Below are 24,733 nucleotides of genomic sequence, written 5' to 3' on the forward strand. Positions count from 1 at the left end.
GGAGATCAGCTCAGCTGGTGAGGGGCGAGGAGGTCAGCTCAGCTGGTCAGAGCGCGGAGCCGATGGCGCCGGGGTTGTGGGTTCGATCCTGGGGTGGCTGTTCAGGAGCAGGACTCGATGATTCTTGTGAGTCCTCTCCAATACAGGATATTCTGTGATTCAGTGAGATTCGGCCTTTCTATGACCACCCGGCCAGCATATGTGTGAAATGCTGCCTTTTGTAGGTGTGTGCACAGCACTTAAAGATTAGCAGAGAATGTATTGGGGCTTCAAGCAGAAAGGACTTCAAATGGAAATACAAGTAGCTGAGTACATGCGGTAGCTGAGTCACAATTTCCTACACATTTCCTCCTCTGGGCACAGACCAAGGAGCCGTTCTTTTGAACAGGACCTTGCTATTCAGTGCTGACATAAGAGAAAGTAGAAGTTAGCCACCTAATCCCAGATGTGCTGTTACCCTAGGAACCAGCATTTCAGGTACTTGGCTTCCTTGTATAAATATGTAGGAGACACAGGGTGTATTATATAATCCTTCTCTGCATATTTGGATTTAAAAGGAAAAATAATACCAACCCTGCCTGACCTTGGAAAACCAGCAGTGTTGTTGTGTCCGCCCATGCAGTTGCCCAGCAGGACTCTCCCAAGAAAAGAAAGCTACCTCTTCTGGGCAAGCAGGCAGAGTGGACAATGGCAGGTTTCTGTCATGTCTTCCTAGGGCTTGACCAAGGCACTGTCATAATCCAGATGGTTTGAGTGGTCTTTTGTTGGTAGAATTGCTCTGCACAGTACAGTTTCTGTGTGGATTCATTGTGGTTAAGGTCATGCCTTTCCAAGAGGATTTGCTCTTTGGATACATCTTCCATCTTATCCCTAAAGGAATATCAAGGGTAAGGAACCACATACATATTTTAATGGTCTCTTTCCTCCCATCCCTCATGGCAGTACACACTGCTCCTCCCTCAGCCATACCCTTTGCCATGCCAGATGTGCCTTTTTACACAAACCTACATAGCAGATCAGAAAAAGAAATTTAAAATTACATCGGCTTAAGCAAAAGGCAAATTGGTGGTCTACTAAAATAGAGGCAAAAGGTTGGGTAGAGATGCAGTTTCATGGGAAAATAAACAAGATCATCTGCTCGTGTTAAAACAGCAGCAAAGATGGAGACATACAGTGGGCAGTTCCTCAGCACTAGATAAAACTGTGTATCAGTGTTCACAATAAGCCTCCAATAAGAGTATGAAGAAAAGCATTTTGGATACATAAAAGGGATCTACATACACATCAGAAATAGTTAATGAGGATAAAAGCCTGCAGCTTTTCCCTTAAGAAGTGTGACACCATGTAATGCACGCCTATACCCATGATTCAGTGCTATTTCTTGCTGAATGGGAATCCCACATATGGTTCTGCAGCATAAACTAATCCTTCCTTGATTTGGCAAAAGTGCATAATGACTCCCTGGTCACACTCAAAGACATTCTTCCTTGCTCATCTGCAGTGTGAAAATGAAGACCAGAGAGAGATTCGTCCCTTCCCATCCCTTGGAAACATGAGCTTCGGTGGAGAACTGGAGGCTTTTTCTGCATTTCTTAGGTATGGGCCTGCAAAACTCTACTACTTGCACACTCAAACCACAAAGAACTTGACAAATATTCTCTGATGCAATTATTTTAGAGCAAATTTTATGGGGTTTAAAGAATGCTTCTGTTTTCTGTTCAGACCGTTCCTCTTTCAACAACTGTAATAATGTAGTTGAAGAGCATCAGCGGTGTTAACTTCCCTGTTAAATGCCCCAGAATGTGATTTCCCTGTTCTGCAATGCTACCACGCAGTTATTAAGCAGTCCATCCCTGCCGCGTAAAGGGGGAATAAGGGGGGCAGCAAGCCCGGCACAGCCGAGGCAGACCAACAAGCTGCCGGCTGCTCCTGTCACAAACAGCAGCAGTCCCAAGGCGGAGTATGAAACTCTAGAGGAGTGGTCATTGTAGGCGTCAGGGAACCTCACGCAGCTCCCGCGGGAATCTCCAGTTTCCTCAAGCTCTGCCGCTGGAAAAGGACTGTTTTCCCTTTGTCCCTGCCAGCCGGGGTGCATGACCCTCCCTTCCACGTATCCTCTCTGACGTCTGTCCTTGGTCCCCTTCCAGGCAGGCCGTGACCTGGCACTCGGTCCCACAGCTGTGCACCAGATCCATCCCCAGCCTTCCCGCAGGGCCCGTCCCGCCTGTGGCCCCAGGGCGACCTCAGCCCCCAGCCCGCCCAAGGAACCGAGCGGAGCAGCCGCCGCTTGTGCTGAAGTCCAAAGGCTTCAGTGCCCTGCAGGCACTTTCAAAGCTCTCTGCGCTGTGTTTACTCCCCTTGAATCTTTGCTTTCTGTGTCGAGCTACCTCGGTGCCAGAGAGAAACGAAATGTTCTTGAGCTCCCACACAAACAGTTTCATATATAGACTGTAAACAGATGTTTTAATAGCCTTTTCCTGCACACCACACACAGCCTTTTTCCTTTCTCTAGTTTAGAGGTTTCTAATTTCTGCAAACTTTTAAATTGCTGTCTATTCATCTATCCTACTTCACATCGAACAAAAGTACAGACTACACCTACCTCCACACTCATCTTTCATTTAAAGAGGTTCTCAGGAAGGTCTTCTGTAGCTTCTCCAGCCAGCCTAACCAAAGGCAGAACTTCTGGAACCAATGGGTTGCATTTGTGAATTAGGGTCCCACCACAGATGTGAACAAATCTCTTACTTGTTATGGCCCAAACCTATCAATGCAAGAAATAACAGGCACAGCACCAAAGGACTCACACTAGAGGGAGGGAGGCATGTAAACAGTGTAGAAACAATTTTAACTAGACTAAAATTGTTTTCATGAAGCTTCAACCTGCTTCAGAAAACTTGTTCTATCACAAACATAGATTGAGCCTATAGTAAAACAGCAGTGTGATTTTGGTCACTAGACATTTTACAGCTCCCCCCAATATATATACACACACATATTCCAGTCAAAATTGGAACAGGAAAGGACTCATAGTGCAGACTTGGAACAGAAGGGCTGCGTTACAGCTCTAGGGTTTGCTGTCATTTGAGTGGGGAAGCAGGTTGTTGAACAACAGGCATCACACAATCGAAACAGATCTCTTCTGCTTTCTCAGAAACGTGTGTCTCATCTTTTCCCAAGATCCTTTTTAAGAAAGCACCTACGGCAGCACAACATTAAATTAACCCTTCATTCTGCTGTTAGAGTGAGGTTGATGCTGAAAAAAAGCATGAAATGTAGAAAACACAGATCACTATGTGGACAAGGAAGAAATTACAACATAACAAATTATAACATCACACCATGAATTTAAATCGATGTAGAAGCTTTTCTAAAATTGGATTCTCTGAGGCAATGGCATTTGTGGGATTTTCCAGACAATGTGAACACAAGACAGCATTCAAATTACCTGCACACAGGAATTTCTACCCAGTCCCAATCTGGAGTGCACCAGTTTGCACTACAACCAGCATCAGAGGCAGTGTAAACAAATTACCTACAAGCTTGCAAAAAGCCATCAGAGGAGGCAAAAGGCTTACTTTTTATGCATGTGTCATCACTGAGGGTGTTGTGTCTGTGTCAAGCGAAGGACCAGAAATGCTGTCACTTTAAGGGCAGTACAGCACAGGTCAGGTGCTGGCACCCAGGCCTGCATAGTTCTGTGTGTTTCCTGCACCACAAAAAGCTGCCCGTTAGCAGATGTGTGCTGGAAAACACAAACAGAAGGGTGTTCGGGCAGGGGTCACTGCACCCCAAGCTGTGACCCCATCTCTGCTTTACAGTAAAAACTGTAGGAGGTGAGCAGGGACCAGAAGAAGGCAGAGAGGAAGAGCGGGTCTGTCCTGCGGAGCCGTCCGCCGGCGATGAGCGCCAGGTGGAGCTCAGAGATATAATCCTGACCAGCAGGAGTGCACCGGAGCGCCTGACCCACATTCCTTATGTGCCACTACCTTTAACACCTCGGGAGACAAAATCTCCCCTTCATCACACCCGTGACACCATTGTTACTGGAGTTGTCTGTAGTCCCTGTGGGCGAGCAGGAGGTGGCTGGAAGGGGATGGAAATCTGCAGAATCGTTTCCTTGCTTGTGTCTCTCCCCTTTGTTTTCTAAGCTTCCTTCACATGCCATCTGAGTGGCACAGCACTGAAAGCCTGATAATAAGACAGATGACATCTGTTTAGGTCACACATTAGAAAGGATTAATGCTTCCAAAGACTTACAAGCTACAGCTTAGTACTCTGCTATCTGAACACATTGGCCCTGGTACATGTGATGGCTGTCAGCTCAAGGCTCAGCACTTCTACAGCTCGAGAAAGACGGAAGCCAAGCAACCATGGCAAAAGATATGCACCATTCCCTTCACTGATGCAGTAAAGGCTGCAAGTAACTGTGTGCCAAGTCTGGTGAAAGAGCTCCAGGGGAAAGAAACAATTGCACGACGCTGGTTTTTCCAGTGGCAGGGGTGCTACCCCACAGAAAATGGACATGCTCATTGGAGCTGGCAGAGGTGAAAAGGGAGCACAACCATTTTTAAACTGGGTGTAACTTCTGTCTGCAAGTTGTCTTCTGAGCAAGAAAAGGAACAAAATTCTCACTAATCCACATGTCACCCACAAAGCTTACCGATCTCTTTCCCTTGAAAACCACATGGCTCTGTAGAATTGCCCTGGAGAGGGGCAGGGGAGTGGGATGACCCAGACTATAGCATCATCAGAAAGTACCACAGCTCCCTCCCTCAGCAGGCATGAAGGGCTTGCAAGACACACAGTACTTGTGGACAGGCAGTACCTGCAGACACAAGCAGCCCAGGGGTCTGCACACAGGCTCACAGGCATTAGATTCCTCTGTTCTGCCAAGGGCAGCTGGATCTTGTGGCCTGTGTAAATAACAAGGCTTTGGAAGGAAGCTGAATAGGCACATTATATTCTTCATTTCAGATCCATAGTTCTGAATGGAGGGAAAAGAAATAAAATTTAGAAATTAATCCTAGACCCCTAAAGTCCCCTGAAAGGGAAAGACACAAGGGACTGATGCAGCAAGTTCCACTAAGTTATTTAACTAGTACAGTGAGAGTTGATTAGAATTATTTATTTCCAACTCATAAACCCACATACTGCCTCTTTCTCTCTTGCCAGTTAACAGTATTACTTAGCACTAATAAACTGCTTTCATTTTCAAGGGGCTTAAGAAGACAAATTAATCACCTCAACATGTCTGAAAGGAACAGATGGCAATGAAGTATTAACATTCCAATTTCACAGTTGGAAAAGCTCCTGAGATAGGGGACAGTAGCAGTGTCTGGAGGACATCTAGCCCTGTTTCCTCTGTGGAGCTAGGGTCCCTCGATCTCACCTCCACTCTGAGCTTCTGCTTTAACCCAACCTCACTACACATTACTTTTCCTAGAGCAAAGCTACACTGTTTTCCTTATTCAATCTTTAATAGTGAGTAACATCCTTCTAGAAGGCCTCTTACCTCAGCACATCTCCAGACAGGTCGTTACTGCTTTGGATTTAAAAGACTAAATGTCTATCCAATAATGCAATTAGTCCAGTCTGTCATTATTCTTACTGGCTATAAGCAGAGAAGTGATCAGGAAGAAACACATTGTTCTGTCTGTACAGAGGAGATGCTCTTTTTCCCTGGAACATCTTGGTTACATTTTGGTACAGAACAGCTGACTACCCTTTCCTCTTCTCACTCACCCCTGTCTCAAAGGACTGTGCAAAAGTATTGTCTGTGGGGCCTTTTGGCTCAGCTGTACAACACAAACTTTCTTAAGCTACATCTGGAAGGAAGATAGGCTTTCTCTGGAGCAGGGTTTCCTAAAGCAAAATATGTTCAGGTGAGGACCAAACAAATAAATAAAATTATTTTAAAAGTAACTGATATGACAATGACTAAGCAACTGTTGTTTTGGCTCTTTTTAAAGAACTGGTTTATCTACGGAAGGTTTTTATTTAAAGCATTGAGATAATACCCTCTATTTCAGTATTTAACCCCGCAGGCAAAGATTATCTCAAATTGAAACTGCAATGATAATAGTCAGTGTCAAATGTCTGACAGGTTTTGGCCTCTCCTTTAGGAATGGTAACAGTAAATACTAATTCAGAATGAAATGAATTATTCTAACACCTTTTCAGGACTATTTCAACAGAATACTGATATTAGTATCAATTGCCTTCAATCTGTGCTGAGCCACTGAGCTAAGCATCTCAGCTCATTATCATTCTCAGCCATTAAGTATCAATGTACAATGTACAATGAGTTCCTTCTAGAGACATTAGTTAGTGTCTAGGGACAACATAACATATCCAAAATACTGCATTAACCGGGGCTGTTCTCCAAGGCAAAGAAGGCACACTGAGGCAAAAGAGTTAAGTACCCAGTGTGTCAGTGCATCCCTCCCTGAGGATTCCTGGGAAAGGCAGCCCCAATCTGCTCACCTGGAACTGGTACCTGAGCATTCAGGGTGGAGAGCAGAGGCAGCATGATGCAATGCAAACTGGTTTTCAAATGGGCTTGAGAAAATAATACACCCTGATTTCACCCTAGCTTGGCAAACATCTGTGTTCAGTTACAAATCTAGTGTGAGTTTTCCTGCTACTTTATTTATACTTAAGAGTAGACTATAATGGACTTGGATTTTCCTAAGTTAGAAAATATTACAAAACAGAGTCAGAGTACTCACATTTACAAGAGTAACACTTGAACAGAGAATACTTAATGTACAAAATGGCTGCATTTAAATGTTTTCTTAAATTGAACCCAAATGCAAAGTGAATCCAAATAACCCTGTTTTTAAGGCTCCGATCGTACAAATGGAACAACTTGTTTTATCTCTGTAGCTAATATTAAGATGAGTGTTTGCTGTCGGGTTTTTTTCTCAGATTTCCATTATATTCTTGTACTTTAAACCTTTCCAAAAGTTTAGGAAGTCCTCAAACATAAACACAATTTTTTGTAAATAACAGCAACCCTGATTAATAACCAGAAGATTCAGAATGCCCATAATGAGTGAGCATCTGTTTTTCTGGACTCGCAAATCATTGGTATCCTTTCCCTTTACTTGTAATTTATTTTTCTCATCCAGGAATGATAATCAATGTTTAGGACTAGTGTAGTAGCAAGTCATACCAATGCATAAACCATAAGTAATTTACACCAGAACTGTATGAAATACAAGAGTTGTTCCAGGTTTTATAGCCAAAGCATTCTAGGGACTTCGCTGTATTATTCCAGTCCCTTTTGCAAACTCTCTTTCTGACCAGTTTGATACTGGTCCCATGATATCACCTTCCTAGAGCTGGGGGCTTTATTTTGGAGAAGTGCTTGGAATGGCAGGGGTGGGAAGGAGAATACAGATTATTCCATATGTCAAATAGTTTAAAAATATGGATTACAGTGGTCATGGGAGGAAGGTACACCACTGTTTTAAAGCTTTAGTTTGACTCTTCAAATCTTTAATTCTCCTGCACACTCAAGGACAAGCTAACTGACAACACAAGGCTTTAGACCCCTATAGTGCTTAAAATTCTCAAAGTGTAATGTTTGAAGAAAGGAAAAAAATCAATGTACAATATTCTGGACCATTAAAAAAGCCAATATAGGAACTGCTTAGCTAAACTCTAAATAAGAGCAGAGTAATTTTATTTAGTTACTCATTACTTCCTTTCTCCTATTAAAGCTTCAGTAAAAGGTATTTTAACATCCAGAATCATTATCAGAACTTAGATGCTCACAGCTGTAGAGGCATCCTGAGTAAGGCATTATATCCCAGTGGTTTCACACTTGGTATGTATAAAACTCATTTTGAGCTCAGACTTCATTGTGGCCAAAGTCCCAGGGTCTGAAGGAAGCCTCCTGAACTCAAGGTGAGTTTCACAGGAGCCAGCTCTGTTAAATCCCACTTTGCCCAGGAGTGAAAATTTGATCTTGAACCATTCTACATTATTAAATTAATGCATCACAGGACATTCCAGCTAGCAGGTCCTACATTTAAGGATTTTCTAGATGAAATTTTAAAGCTGTCCTGATCACCAGGGCCTCTGGTGCATACACAAATGTCAAGTGAACATTTTGTAGACAGCCTGCTAACTAACTGGAACAAAAACCAAACCAAACCAACAAACCACAACACACACATTTGAAGTACGAGTGGGTAATTCCACAGCAGTAAGTTCTCAGACACTGCAAATTTTCCTTTGAGACACAAATGAATGTTTCTCTTCTCTCCTCATGAAAAATAACATTGCACATCTCGTTTCCTAAAGAATCTTAGACATTGACCAAGGCACATATGACACTGGAAATAGTATTCTCAGCTTCCTTGACAAACCTTTCACTTCAAACAGGCCCTGCACTATGGCTGCATTACACTATCATAACAGGTTTCTCACTGAACACTTGTTTGCAAAGTTGTTTTTAGAAGAAAATAAATCTTTAAGCTGCCCAAATTACCAAGGCACTCAGAATAACCTTAGGACTGTACTTTGGGGAAGACACAAGGTCTCATTTTCAGCAGATGCTTGACGTCACACCAGAGAGGGAACACAAGACAGGCAAAGGTTACGTGCAAACTGTCCCCTGTGGCTTATGCAACAGCCAAATAATACTGTTTAGGATAGATGCACATAGAAAGAACTCACTGGAAATTACTTTTAATACAAGCAAACCAAAACTGCTCTTGAGTTGTGGGATATGGTGGTGCCACAGACTACTCTGAACAGCTTCTGTTTCAGGTCTCTAAACAAGCATTCAGTAAGTAATTCACATTACATTAGTTATCTTTGGTAACACTGTACACTTGTGTCAATCACTTGGTAAATGTAAGTTCTGGATATTTAGAGTGTAATTCATCATAACTACAAACTAACTGGAAAGTTGATGAAGCATCCTCCAACTGTACATGAGCTTGCTAAGGGAAGAGTTCAGACTAGCAACACTGAAATTACTTCACAGTTATGTAGAAAAAAGTTACAATTCTTTGTCATAGAACATTACACTAGTTTGGTTTTTTTGTCTACAGTTAAAGTGGGTTTATAGTCAGGATTATTATAAATTAACAGAAAAACAGCTGCCAAAACAATTTAAGGGAATATGATTGAAAGCTAAGAACTTTGATTAAAATATACTTTTCCAACTTTGTTTTCTAACCTTAAATTATTAAAATACAGAAAAAAGTCATCATTACTTCAAAAAGATGCATCATTAAAAAAGAAGTTTCATTCCTTACAATACAGTTTAAAACTAACATAGAGGAAAACAGTGCTACATTAAATACAGTCAAGAGCATTTGGATAGCATTATTTAAGTATAATCTTATGTTCTCTGTTATATGGTCCAGCCATGGATTTTTCCTTGCTTTAGTGTATCTTTGATGATCACTGAACTTTTTCCATTCATTCTGGTACGGGCTGTCCACATATACTGCGTTAACACTTAAGAGTCAGCATTAATGTACAATTTAAAAGCAGCACAACTATCCTACACCCTACAGCTGTGCTCATTCCACTGAAGTACTGGAGCGAGCACAACAGCTTGGATATCTCAGGGAATGCATCATTGTTCTGAAAGGCCTTTTTTTCCCAGGTTTTTCAGGGCGTGGCTTCGCATTACTTTTCTCAGCTGCCGCAGCAGGGTCTGTCTGGAATTGTTCTATTTGAAACTCGAGATGTTTTTGAATGGCTACCCCGAGGACTTCTGGATCCACAGATGCCCCATACACTTCCCACGTCATTCCTTCATCATCCCATCTCACTTCACGAACTGGAGATTTGGGGGCCTCCAAGTCTTGCTCCAGGTTCACCTCTGGGAACACATGTGAGTGACCTTCTGCTGCAGCCGCTGGGCTTGTTGCCACTGATTTGCATTCCATGGTTGGAAGAGTTTGTACCTCGGCATCTCTACGCTCAAGAGCTGGTTTCAGGCCTTTGGTTATGTCATTCATGGAAGTCATAGTCCACATATCCTTAGTTGTCACTACCATGTCTGCACCTTGCTGGCTGCTCAGGGCAACACAGGCAGCCTTGGCTTCTGGAGGAGCTCTCTCCTGCTGAGCATGTTGCAGTTGTTCTCCAGGAACATTACAGCACTTCAGGATTTTCTTGGCATCCAGGCCTGATTCACTTACTGAAGACACCAGCTTAGGATATGTCAGAATGTCTGAAGCAGAAAAGGAATGAAAGTAGCCAGGTTCTGCCTGCTCTTTTCCTGTCTCACTAATGGAGCACACCAACCGTGGGACGAGCTGTATGGATGGGATGGGCAAGGAGTGGCAGTAGGCCGGGATGGTGGCATCTGCCTTCAGGGTGTCCTGCCTGAGACTGCAGGGCCCCACAGAGTTGTTGTGAACTGTCATCACCATGGGAGAGTATGCAGAGTTTGGAATATTACCATAAGTCAGACCACCATGAATAATCCCAGGGGCTTGACTGAACATTGTCCTGTTTGGGAAACCATTTCCAGGCATGTGGGGTCCTAGAACAGCAGCGTGAAATGTTCCAGGATCTGTGTAAACAGTAGTGTTACGTGGAATACTGCCACTGTCAAAGGTATTTGTGGGTACTTGTTGGTCTCTAGGAAGAACTGGAAGATGAGTCACAAGGTTTTGGTAGTGAGATGTATTTTCATTTGTTTCTGATCCATATCTCTGTGTTTGGAAAGACATCCTAGCCACTGGTGGACCATGCCTGCAACCAGAAGAGCTTAGGCTGGAGTGAGTAGCACTGGTTTCTATGTGAGTGACGTAAGTCTGCTCTTTGCAGCTGCAGGTTAGGTCTGAGTGGCTTCTCTGAAGGGCAGTTCCTGATTCTTCCATTTTACACATGCTCTGCTGGTGAACAAAGCAGGCTGAAGAAACATTCTGAACAGTGCTGCTTTTTACACACATCTTAGTGTCCCCCACTCCTCGGGATGCTGAGGACTGTTCAGTGACAAGAACATGGTTTGTATTCTTAGTTCTGCTCTCTGAATGGTCATTGGCTGACTGGTCATTTACGGTTTGGACCTCTGATCCAAGTCCCATCATCCCAGGCTGTGAGAAGGACCATCCAGGACTCTGCACACTCCTTGCATCACTCCTGTTTTCCAGGATATGGCAGATGGTGCTACTATGGCTTTTCTTCAGCTCCTGTTTGTTTTGCCTTTCTTCTAAACTCCTCGAGTGCCCAATACAGGCCAGATTTGAGGAGCTCTTGGATAGGGGGTGACTGTTGACATTCAAGAGACTGTGACAAGTAGAACTTAGCGGGTCCTGGTAGGAATGGGTGTGGAGCTGGTAGCTGTCAGCTGACATGGCAAAAAAGAGAGATCTGCAGGAAATGGTAGAAAAGAAAAAGAAGCAATTTAAGTAGGAAATAAATGTACTAGAAACTATAATCTCTACTGACCTTCTGCTTGGGCTTCTTGCTTTTCACAGTTCACAAGTACTTTTTAAAAAGCACAGTACTCTAGTCTAGGTGTACTCAGACCAGTCAGTTTGCATTTTCACTTTCCCCAAAGAGTTTTTCCTTAAATTAGAGACAGGATTTATTGTAGTTCTGGGGTTTTTTTCCAATTCGCAAAACACAAAAGGAAAAAATCCTCCTTGGTTCCTACCTTTTGACAATAACTGTCTCAACATTAACAAGTATCATCTCCCCAAATTCACTGGAGCCATTTTTGGGACATCCAGAGATGTTATGTAACTTAAGCAAAGACAGAGGTATTTTCATACTAGATAGCTTTTCACCACAGTGGTCATTAAGCCAATGATATTAACTGTATTGTCAAAACAAAAACAATTTTTAGTTTTTAGCCATTTCATTTAGACATTGTTATTTCAGAAGTTATCCAGTTGCTGCTGGAGCTTTTCAACCTTAAAACCTCAACAACTGAACAAGTTCTCCCTTTTCCCCATACCCTTCCTAACAAGCTTCTTGATATTTCATGTTACAAGAAGATCACCAGTTTAGTCCACTGTTTTCTCAGAGCCCACACAAGTGTACAGTAGGTATGAACAAAGCTGTTTTGACCCCCTGTGGCAGAGATGACATGAAACCCAAGGAAATTACCTCTGCCAGGCCAGTGTGAGGTTGCTGACAGTGTTCCCAAACAAATAATGCTGGGCAGCACTCCAGGTTGTGCTCACCACTGGCACAACAGGAGGTGGTGCAAAGAGGGATCCACTGAAAGGCTGGAGGTGAAATTCCCCTCTCTCTGTAAGGAGAGTTTGCACTTCAGCACTGCCTCTGTTAAGGGGCTCTTGGCTCTGTGCTCTTGGGCCACTCAGCTTTGCAAATCCACAAGTTCATGCTGGCTGTGGAAGGTGCACATTCATGGCACCAGAGGCAGAGTAAAAACAAAACAAGAACCTCTTTAACCAAAGTCTTGCAGTTTTTCTGTTCTTTTTTTTTAGTGCACTCAGTCACTTCCATTTTTAGAAAACCCTTGTTTCTACCAGTTGGTACAGTGTCCTATACATTATTAACATTTATGTTAGCAGTTTCACATCTGAGAGAAGTTGTGATTGAAGATTTTGAATCTCACCAGATTTAGCGATCCATTTTTTCTGATTGAATCAGATCTTCTACCAATGGACTACACATATTACCTTGATGTCACAGAGGTGTTGCAACATTTGTACAACTAAAGTGATTTTAATATGCTTGTATATCTGTATCTATCCACACATATACATATATGTCTTTTCTACAAGAACTCATTGTGTTGAGCAGAAAGATCCAGAGTATTTGTGCATTGTCCAGGCCAAGTACTACTGGATATTTTGTACAGATGTAGAGAGTGAAAGCCAGAATTTCTCATTTTAGACAACTTTCCCTCAGATACGCTCCATGCACTCTGCCTCCTTAGCAGATCTCCTACAGAAACCTGCACAATTTCTTGTGCACTATATCACTAGAATAAAAATGAATGTGTGGAACAGGAAAGGTACATATACATGGTGAACAAAAGCACTCTGCAAATGTAACAGGGAAGTTCGCTCATAACACATGGTGGCTGCAAGGGCTCACATTCAACCCTCTCAGTGAGAAGCTTCTCATACGTGATCCTTTTAATGTGATATTTACAGGCCCCAAGAGTCATGTACCAACGTAACTGATAAGAACATGCCTTTTGCTCCCTCTGCCAACCAAGAGATGTACAGCTGATCCAGGCACCTATCAGTGCTTGTAATTCCATTTCCATTGTTAACTTTGGCAGGCTAACAGGTTGGATTTTCCCATCACTTGAAATCCACTTGTGTTGGCTGTTTTCCATAAAGAAATTAAATCGAGCAGGACAACATTAAAAAATAATAATATCTGCAATCACATTCTTAGGAAACTTCTCATTGTGGACTGTGTGGCTGGGACTTGTGACCAGCAGCAATGTCCTCTAGCATAGGGTTTGCTCCAATTTGGACTGTATGCAGAAAAAAGGTCATTTCCCATCCTACATACGTGTTACTTCTCCTGCAGCCAATTCCACACATGAGTATAGTCTGCTACACAGGGTTCAAAGGAGTCAAGAGGCTTAAACACCAGAGTAATAGCTGCCTACAAGGTGAAAACCTTACATTTAATCTCTTTAAAAGATAACATCTGCAAAGGCTCTCACACACACCTGGATGAAACACTAATGGAAATCCTCAGACACAAATATTGAGACTCAGGTGAAAGGAAGCTTCAAACACACCCTGTTACAAATGATATGAGGCTGTGGGAAGTTTGAAGGGCTCTCTTACAAAGTTTACGAGGTTCAAATACGTACATGTACACAGAAACCAAGGCCCCTCTTTGCTTTCTTTATGTAGCAATGGGCATGGCTGCAGAAGCCTCTGTAACTGAAAGAAGTGACACATTTGAAACTGATCCATCATGTCACACAAAACACATTCAGATGGATGAAACAGTCCACTGAAAACAATGTCCAGGGTGATGCTGGCAATGAAACCTCCAAAGAGGACTCTGAAGAAATTTATTTTTGCCCCACTGCAGGTGACATCAAGACCAAACATGGGCCAATGAGACATATATTACACATGTACATGTAGAATATTCTAACCAGCTACTCCCGACAGTATTTGAACTTCGTTGCTCAGACCGACCAGTGTTCCATGCTAACACAATTGTAACAATTCTCCTGTGGCTTTGGGCCTTCCCAAATTCTGCATTTCACACAAGCACTGCTGCCACTGATTGCTCAGGGTGCACAAAGATCCCTCAAGAAGGGGCCCAGCACCGCATGCACACCCCTCAAAGTGTCGGATCTCCCACGTGAGCCCGGTGTCCAGCCCACGGCTTCTGGGAAAGGCCGGCAAGCAGAAGGGTCTGGATGGTCCTTCCAACACCTCTACCAGCAAGGGGCTGGGTCAGGTACCGAGAATGAGGTGCCAAACTTTTTAAAAATCCAACCCCAGACATGGAACCTCTCCAATGTCACAGCCATGCAACACCTTTGTATTTTGTGAATTGGCTAATCAGGAAGGGATTACCCACATGAAACATGGATAGAAACACACTGATTTTGTGGGTACATAGGCACCCAAACCAACTTTCTTTGTATGTGCTGGGCAGAGCAGACTGCTTGGCTTAATTTTCATTTTTAAAATGTAAAAATGTAATTTATAGGAAAGGAATTTTACTCAGAAATATCTACTTTAGGTTCTGAGTTTGTCGGAAAGATTTCAAATTGAAATTTCAAAGGAAATCCACACCTGAATAGACAAACAAGAAAGAATAAACTTTTGAGGCAGATACTCTGCTATGAGTATATAGAAAATTGTTAAACAAGCAGAGAAAGTATTAGGATAGAAATGGAATTAACATCCACTATTTTTGGCTTAGCTTCAGATAGCTTATGAGGGGATATAGGCTGCTTTCACTAATTCCACTGAACTACTTTAAAGCAACAAATGTGTATTTTGCTATGACTTATGATTAAAGTTTTGACCTATTTAATGCACCAGTAAATTTAGTCTCAAAATATTAAATCTAATGTATGTTTTTAATTGAAAGATATTCACTGTAAATTAACTATGATTCTAAAATTCTTTGGTATTTTTGTATTACACACACATACTTTTAATTAAACTCTCTCATCTTTTAGTTTTAAATCGCTTCCCCTTGTCCTATCACTATCTGCCCATGTAGAAAGTCCTTTTCCCTCTTTTTTAAAATCCCCCATTTGGTACTCTCTTACTATAGTAAGTTAACAGACAGTGAGGCAGTGAGAATCACCTGACACATTAAACAACACAAGTTAGTTGCAGAATTTGGGAAGAGTCAGAGAAATTTAATACTATTTACTAGAAACATGCATGCAATGCCAGAGACTTACTTCTCTAAATCTTCCACAGTTATTTTTGCTTTATATAACTCTGATGGTCAACCCACATGTCAACAAGATTTGTAATAATGACTGCAAGATGTTTCACCCATCTTCACTTGACTGATCATACAAACAAAAAAACCTCTTTTTTTCTTCATAATATTTGGTTTTATGCTTCCAAAACCAGAATCTGACTCCAAAAAAGTTATAAAATCAGAGCCAGTTTCAGAGGTGAGAACACTAATATGCAAATGTGGAATTTGTAAAAGCTAAGCAATTTGATCCATACCAACATTTTTGGATGCTGACCAGGACCCTCCACGGCAGCATTAGCACTTTCTGAGAAGTGTTAGAGAGTTGCAAGGTCTTTGTCCTGAATTTGCTGCTTCATTTGCATCATTCTGGCCCTGCAGAGCAATAATCAGCTTCACAAGGCAAACACAGAATTTCTGCAGCAGCACCAAACTCCAAGACAAACACAAGTATATTTTATACAAGAAGAATAGTGTCATTTTAATTAAAGAAATTAATTAAGAAATTTACTTGAATAAAAAGCTGCTAGATAGAGGTTCTTAACTTTAGTTTAATCTTACTACAAACACCATGGTTATAAATTTGAAAGTCAAGAGATGTTTATAGTTAAAATGACAGAACTCTAATTACATCCTAAGGGGCAGCTGTCCCTTAGCCATAAATACTGCTGACCCCTGCCTGGGGCACAAGACAGCAGATACAGGAAAACCTGCATTTCTGCCTAAACAGCCAAGTTCCCTCAGGTACCAGAAGCAATTCAGTATATTCACACTGGGTTCTCTTCAGGCCTGCTGTATTATAAGCAATGTGGCTTCCTTACTGCCATCCATGACTAAACTCCTAAGATTCATGTTTATTGTGGTAAAATGACATAAAAAGGAACATTATCTAATATGACATTCATTTCTTTTAGAGCTGTACTAATGTAAAAGAATCTTATACCATCAAAATTTAAAAAAATAAGAGTGTGCTTATGTCTAAAAATTGTCCTTGCTTGCCCGCATTGAGAACTACTTGCACGAGATAAGAAAGATCTGTTTTGCTTTAGACAAAGATTGGCATGATAGCATTATGAGTCTGATGGCCTCTCCCTAACTACTACTACTACTGAAGGAAAAAGTTCATTAGCAGTAATCACTAACATTTACATTGGGCGGGGGGAGTCAAACCACTTGAAAGGCATTGGCAAAACAGGATTAGCCATGGTAAAAAGCTTAGAGATTCAAGTGTCTGGCATTAGGAGTTTTGTTGTTGCTGTCTTTAATTGTTATTTTATTTTGGTGAGGTATAAGTGAAAGGAAGAAAGAGGAGTTACAGTAGGGGAAAAGGCATCACTTGTCGGGGAACATTAAAAAAAATTCTCTAAATTCTGTCAATACAAAAAATAATTTCTCTAAATTCTGTCAACTAGATTAATAAAGACTCAGGTTGAGACTCCAATCACTTAACCTTTAATCCATCATCTTCCTGTAGGCTTTCCATTTTGGAATAGCATAATAAACAAACTATGCCTTGTTCAGTTTAATCTGCTAATGCCCTTTTGTAAATATTTTCGATCATCCTAAGTATTTCCAAGTATCAGACAGATCTACAGGACAGATTGGTCTGGGCATCTAGAGGTACCAACAGATGTACACAACAGACAAGTGCACGCTCTGTATGCAGAGGAATGGGGTTGTTTTCCAGTTCTGCACTGCGAGAAGCACTGGTGACAGTGGGGCGTGGCACTGGCACCATAATTTACAAGGAGGAGGAGTACATTTGACAGGCTAGAAAACACGAGAGCAGGAGAGCTGTGACCCTCAGTGCTCAGCACTGCCAAAGCAGAGGCCGTGTGTCTGACGCCCTTACAAACCCACTGCTCACAGCCTCGTTCATTTCTGCTAATTACCATTTTGTCAGGCTTTCCTAAAAGACTTTTGTCTTTCCCTCATCCTGTGCTGAGCATGCTGGGCAGGTATCTCTCTGCAGAGACTGGTAACAAGATTGAGAGTGAAGAGTCCCCCTTACCCTGTTACTGAACCGTGGCTCTCTCCTTACTGAGGACCACAGCAGAGACCTCTTCCCCAAATGCTGAGGGTGCCATGGGTGCCCTGCTTACCAGTGGCCTCAGCAGGGGACAACAAATGAGTTGCCTCATCAGAAAAGTGATAGATTCCGACGTTTGCCAATACATTCACCTCGGTGCAGAAAGACAGGGCCACTGTGCCCACAGTTATCCCAACAGCTTAGAAGAGCCATGCAGGAAGGTCAGCATTCTCTTTTAAGGACCAGGGACAGCCCACAGCCCTGGCACAGTCTGAGCTAGCAAAGCAGAGCTGACAACTCTGAATCCTAAAAATGAAAAAGGCTAAAATGAAAGTGCCATGAGAGAGGAACCTGATACAGATGAACCAAAGGAGACCATTTCAGTGACATCTTCAGCTGAATCCCCAGGAAGGACAATTCACATGGCCATAAATAAATTATTGGGAAACCAGAGAGAGGTGCACTCTGTCACAAGGGAGGCATGTTTTGGCACATCGTCCTGACACCACCACATGATTTGCTACTGCAACATGCATCTTCTTTGCCACCTTTTTTATTTAACCATCTCTCCCAGAAACAACTTCAAAAACCTCTTGGATTTTGATCTTTTTTTAGAAGAATTTTGTAAGCAAAACATTACTCCCACTATATCTCCATGTGGAGATCTGCCTCAGCATACAAACTACCCTACAATATACCTGACAGAGCTAAAAAATGAGATATTGTGCGGTCATATTTGATGCTCAATTTTACTGTTTGACAGCTCACTTCTTTAAAGCTCGTATTTTCAGTTAGAACACTTAAAACTTTCAAGTACAAATTAAATATGATGACGTGGTCATGTAATCAGCTGTTCTCACCAGCTGGGGCTTTAACAAAACAAATCAAATATAATGACAGCAGACAACATTGACCTAGAATCATACTTACAGTGAATAGTGCATACCTAAAGATGTGGTGTATTAATATAATTGTCTTTCTGGCTTAAGCAGAACAGAATTAACTAAAATGAAACTGTTAATTCAGATGCCAGGATTATGCTCTTAAGAATTGATGGCTACTGATATCCCCTGGCAGTGCAGAAGTCCTGTGAAAAAAATGTTTGATAGTCTCTTTAGGAATTCATCTTTAACACAGAAAATACACAGTGGCCTATCTACATTTGGATTTATTTCAAAGAGAGACACTAGTGAGCCTTTTCCTCTTCACAGCAGGGGATCAAATCCTATTCCATCACATGTTCCAACTGGAGGAGCATTGGTCTGGTATTGAACAACTCATGCTCCTCAGAGGCCCATTTTTGTGCCCACCCTTCAGCCCTGAGCAGACCAGCTCCAAAGCAACCCCGTTGATCTGGAACTCCACAAAAGCATATGGCCATAGCTTGCTCAGCAAGCCTCTGCCCATCAGAGGCCCACGCCTGCCAACTGTGTGAATCACAGCTGCCTGGGCAGCAGCATGAACTTAAAAACCATATAGAAAACCAGAAGCTTGCTTACAGCCTCCTTCAATCTCTGAGCGAGGGAATACAGCTGGATATCAATGCAACCTGCACAAGAGTCCAGCAGTTTGCATATCCAACAGACTCCACCCAAACTGGCTAAGTGATTAGAATATCTACTTGCAAATTCATGTGTTTTAGTAGAAAATATTCAAAGAATCATTTCTGCTGTTTGCTTGAAAGCTTAACAGCAACAATTAGAGGGAAGGTATGAACTCAGCCTCCCTGCCCTATGGACATCCCATGCACTTTTGAGTGTGAGGGCAGTGGGATACCCCTCCTGCCAGGCAAGTGCCCCTCTGACAGCTAAAGCTGTGTCACAGCCTGTTCCAGTGGATGGACAGTCCATGTGTGTGCTCTGTTCTGGCTGGAAGGAGGTGGCCAAAAGCACAGAGCTGAGCCTGTCTAGCATGCCCAACCTCTCCGAGAAACTCACTCCCTTGCTTCAGTGTTGTGCCAACAGAGATAAAAGCTTTGTAACCAGCTGCAGTGGCAAAGTAAGCTCAAATCTGCCTTAAAAATACTGGACAGATATAGCCGCAAGACGGCAGCTTTTCATGTTCACATATTATCCTTAATTGAAGGATGGCAGTTCCCACAGCAGCATCAAACAGGAATAATGGTGATATAAACAACAGTAATAGCAATCTGAAGGTCTCCAGACATCTCCATTAGGATAAAGACAATATTTAAGATTGAAGGATGCCTCACCAAAACAATTAAAGATGGCTCATTATTCTTCAACACGTAATAGTTGAATCTCTTTCCTACCTAGAAAAACCTGCCAACTTATCTAGCAAGACCTAGAAATTTACCTTCATTTCTTGCTGCCTTGTTTTTCCCTGTGATTGAACACTACACCAGGGCCACAAAATGCCCTTCAATTCGTTATTTAAATAACAGCATTTATGAACTGTACACAAAACCTTGGAGAAAAGAAGAATTCAAAACCACAATCCATCTACCTCCAGAAGCTGCTCTCAGTGGTGGTAAGAAAAGACTGACTTCTGCATTGTAGGCTGACAGAAAACTGGCTTCCAGAATTTAAAGAAACAATTGCTCAGTAATTAGAAAGAGGAAACAATTGCTTTCTAATTCTGTCTGTGCTCACTGTCACAGTGTATAACCTTGAGCAAGTCATTCCCTTTGTGACTCAGTTTACTCATCTGTGACTCAGAGATTAGATGCAGAAGCCCCTGATGTAGGTATTTAAAGGCTTAATTCATGATTGTAGAGCATGCTCAAATCCCAGAATAAAAGATATTAAATATAAGACGCTGAAGATAATGCATTCCAGCCCTTCTTTTGTAATATTTGGATTGAAAGAAATAAATAGAGCATCTCTACAGGAAATTCCTGTTGCACTTGCAGAAAACTCACCTTACCAGTAAAGTTCAGACACTACCTGGTCTGCAGAAGCATGTTTAAAGCACCCCCTGCAACTTTCTAGCATCAAGTGAGGGTAAGGAATCTCAAGGATTTCAAATACTCAGGCTCAGCAGAGTTTCTCAAATTAGGTGTTGTATGTATATACTCTCTCTACAATGTGCATGCTAACAAGTATATTGTATATGCATGGCATATTAAGTAGCAATGATTAATTATTATAAGCAGTTTCATTAAACATTTCTAAGCAGAGTTGTCACAACTGCAGACCACGTTGTCCTGCAGTGCCACATGCACTTGTAGGCTTTTATTTACTATGATGAACTTCTCATGAAAAAGAGATTCTGTGACTAATTTAAGCCTTCAGTTCACACTGCAGGCTGTCTTTTATACATCCTGGAAAAGAGCTGGCAACCTCTATCCAAAGGGCTGAGGATTGAAAAGAACTAAAAAGAGGACTAGCTAATCATGTTTCATAGCATTGTTAAAAGGTGCCATTGTGGTATGAGGTAGCTTTGAAACTATTTAAACAAGGAATATGGGAAGAATAAGTTTTCATTTCCAACTTGGTGTTTTGTCATTAAAATACATTATGTCAAAGTGCAATGTCTGTCTCAGAAAAGCAACTGTCTCAATTCATCTGTGGTCGAATAAGACTTATGTGGGAAACTATTCTCTTTATATTAACTATTACAGTTTTATAGTTTTGTAGTTAGAAAACTATTACAGTTTTCAGAAAACATCTGCAAGGGATGAAAGGGAGCATTTCCCTACTCTCCCAGGACTGAGAGAAAAACATTAGAGCTTGGCTAGAGGAGAGCCCCTGCCTCCCAAGGCTTGTTTGAAACCAGAGACCTTAAGGAGAGAAAACCCAAGACAGAGTACAGTAACAGTTCAAAGCAGCAGACTGAAGTTTGCAAATACTTTGTCAAATCCAAGTATGTGAAGAACTTCCTCTAGAACTAATGTTTACACCCTTCTCTATGTAAACAAGCAAATTTCCCCTCCTCTTGGTTAATCTCAATCATAAACTGAGCTGCAGAAGTCTCTACTTCCTTATTAACATTTAATAATGTCAGAATCCCAAAGTTTTGAGGTATAAATTTGGAACAACTCGAGAGCCGCAAGGTAATTCAGTTCCTGTCATCATTTGGATAGAGGAAGATCCCACCTGTGTGACATGGACAACTAGAGAATAACTCTTCAGGCATGTGCTGTTAACTGCTACCAGCAAGATACTGATTATAAAGAATAAAGTCTCTGCTACAGGAATTCTTCACTTTTCAAACACTGGTTTGACCATATTCAAGACTCACAAAACCCTAAGAAATCTGATCTGACCTCATAGTTGTCTCTGCTCTGAGCAGGAGACTGGAATAGATGAATTGACAAGGTCCCTTCAAAAATGGATGATCCAATGAGTTTTTTTATTCTTTTCACAAATATGTGCTTTTATCTGTCAGTGCCAATGAATGTCATTGCCAATGAATGTACCTTCTCAACCGGAGAAACTGAAATGTGCAGCCATTTTGCAATACTGAACCACTTTAAATTGATTAGTGGAACCTATACCTTCACTGAAACGAGACAGGAATGACTTTGGAAAGGAAGCACAAAGGTGATCCCCGTATTCTACACGAAAGGTGACATATGGGAAGGAGGCAGTGACTCCAAAAGTTTCTTTTCAATCCATTAGCACCTCTCTTGTTACTAAATGAACAAAATCACTCCACCCCTTTCACAGTTTAGAGGCAATTGAGAACCAAATAAAACTGCTATAACAAGATGCATGTTTTTCCTTGATGTTTCAAGAAGTACTGATCTACTCTGTTCAGTCATAAACACTGAACTTTCCCAGCAGATTATTTGCAGAAGGCAAAAATTTTAAAAGTCTAAAAAAAACCATCCAGTTTATGAGAGCTAGGGTGGCTTTGTGCATTCATCATCTCTCCAATTTGCATGTCAGGTTTGCTTAGTTTGAGCTGAAAAGGAATTGGATCTTTCGCTTCAGCTCAGATGATCTGGGTTCTGTCGTTCTTCTGCACTGTTGACTGGAGTAAAGCTCTGCAAGTCAAATGAAGGTCTTACAACTGCTCAATCCCATTAACTTTCATTTGCACACTCAGGTGTGCCCTTGTTAAAGCTTAATTAGGAAATATTCTGCAGATGGAGAAATACTCCTGCTCCTTTCTCTGCTTTGTATTAAATCCACACTGTTCACAAGTTAAGCCATCATTTTGCAAGAACTCCCCCACACAGGCACAGACCAGTTTAAAGGTGATCTTTCTTATTAAGTTATTTTTGGTGCAGAATGATGCTTTGATATATCTCACATGCTTAATGCTCACACACCAAACTAGGAAAGACCTGGCTGATGTCAGCTTCATTTAGTTGGCTTGACCCAATTCCCATGCTCTGAGCACATCCACCTTGCTCTGAGCACATCTAACTAAGCAGCCCCAAAGTGATTTTTTTTTGTTTTGTGGTTCCTGTTGCTAAAGATAATTTCTCAGAGTGGAACTTTATTCTAAAGAACTCTAACAGCTTTTCTAAATGGAAGAGACCATCTTCTTCCCAACAATCCCCTAAGCAATCAGAGAATACTCCTAAAGGACAGTTCTTAACATCCATATGAACTACCAGCTGCATAGCTAGAGATTAATTCAATTGTTAAGGCATCTGTAGGAAATATTGCATCAAATGGTCTAAACCAGAGAAAAGCTCAGTAGTAGTTTTCGGTTCACTGCCTTCTCACTGTATCCCTCATGCAGATATTCCTGACCACTCCAACATTTTCCGTCTCTCCCTCATTTTGCTTTTACAGAAAAGATCTCTCTCCCACCACTGAAACACTGCCCCCAGGCCTCTCTGAAAAAAAAAAAAAAAAAAAAGGCTGTTCAGAGTTTGGATAACTCACATCTTCCAGAATCTTAATATCCCAGAGAGATACTGTGAATGCATACAGCTTTACTGTTTGCACCAGTTAAAAACCTCTTATTTCTGTACAATAAACTGCAAGAATTAACTAAAAGGCCAGTGCCTGCAGTCCCTATGGTGTGCTCATGGCCACGAGAAATGACTTGAAGAAAAAAAAAAAAAAAAGAGATTTGTGGAGATTGAGAAAAAGACACGAGTTCAAGGCTGACAAGGAAAGTAAAGTGCAACATCATTTGCAGCCTATGATTCCTGCTCTTGTTGCTCTGTACTGTTGCTCTTGGGCCAGGATGGTTTCCGACTACAAGCAATGAAATATCACACACTTGTCAAAGATACTTGCAGCAACAAAAATACTGGTATGATAACTAAAATAAGATTTTTTTCTGATTAATTGGAAAAAATACTTGCAGAACAAATACCATTAACAGGTCTCTGTCAAGTCCCTAGCCTTGGAAAGCATCATCCCTAGGCTGCATTCTCCTGGAAACTGTGTAACAGCTTGCAATATCCAAATACAAGGCACCAGTGAAGTACATTCCATCCTCATTTAAAAACATTAACTCCAGGGCAAAGGAATGAACAATTCAGTCTCTCTAACCTCCAGAAGAGTCCACTGGAGAAGAAACAGGATTTTGTTGCTGTTCTGCTCAGAATTTACCTGCCTGCAGTCAGGTGTAACATTATCTCACTGGTACAGCAAATACCTCTGCTCATCTGCAGTGGGTAAAAGCTACCTCCAGTTTACCCTTTGTCATTGCCCTTAACAGGCAAGAAAGAAAATCAAACTTCAGAAGTCTAATGATTATCAATAACAATTTTCCTCTGTTCTATCCTCTCTCATACACTTTTATTTTTCAAGCGCAGTTTGAATATGCATAGTTTACTATGGAAGGAAAAATGTGGATTTGGCACTGTTATCTGATGGAAATTTATCACATTGGGTCCTATAAACGAGCTCTGACACCACAAGGCCATAGACAGTTTACTGCTCTTGTTTATGCAGCCCTGAATAGCTGTCAGATAAACTAAATTGCAATTGCAGCTTTCTCTGGAATACAGTTAAGATAAAATGTCTGGACAATAAAAATCAACAAAACCGGTAAGTGGAAAAGTTTACAGAGTAACCAAGACACAACATGAAAACATAAAGCTCTCATCTAATCCACCCTCCTAAATGAAAACTTCTCAAAACCTAATTGTTTTACACAAAGACTCCATGCAGAGGCCTCCAAACTCAGATCTTACTACAATCTATGTCGTACTACAGTCTAGTCAGACATACACTAAAACATGCAAACAACTGTCTGCAAGCTTTCATCAATGCCTTGGTGCAAGAAAACCACTGATATTTTTATATTTTTGTACCAGATGATTACTTTGAAGCATGAGTCAATGGCAGAGAGGTCAATTTTCATCTACCTATGCTCCATCTTATTTATGTACAAGATCAACATCTTGCAAAATATATTTATCTCATGGCTACCTTTCCCATCACC

General features: G+C 41.5%; 1 protein-coding gene across 3 annotated transcripts in view; it reads right to left on the minus strand.

Moving 5' to 3' along the window:
* Nucleotides 1–8,684: 8,684 nt before the first annotated feature.
* Nucleotides 8,685–24,733, minus strand: part of GPRIN2 (G protein regulated inducer of neurite outgrowth 2) — a 40,770-nt gene continuing 24,721 nt past the window's right edge. For all 3 annotated transcript variants that reach the window (XM_042033250.1, XM_042033249.1, XM_042033251.1), the window contains one exon: nt 8,685–11,352. In XM_042033250.1, the coding sequence (XP_041889184.1) occupies nt 9,546–11,336 (1,791 nt within the window). In that variant the 5' untranslated portion in view covers nt 11,337–11,352 and the 3' untranslated portion in view covers nt 8,685–9,545. The remainder of the gene's footprint in view (nt 11,353–24,733) is intronic.

The sequence above is a fragment of the Corvus kubaryi genome, unplaced genomic scaffold, assembly GCF_017639235.1.
Source record: "Corvus kubaryi isolate FWS band 111438036 unplaced genomic scaffold, C.kubaryi_AGA036_p1.0 37357, whole genome shotgun sequence".
NCBI classification, from domain to species: domain Eukaryota; kingdom Metazoa; phylum Chordata; class Aves; order Passeriformes; family Corvidae; genus Corvus; species Corvus kubaryi.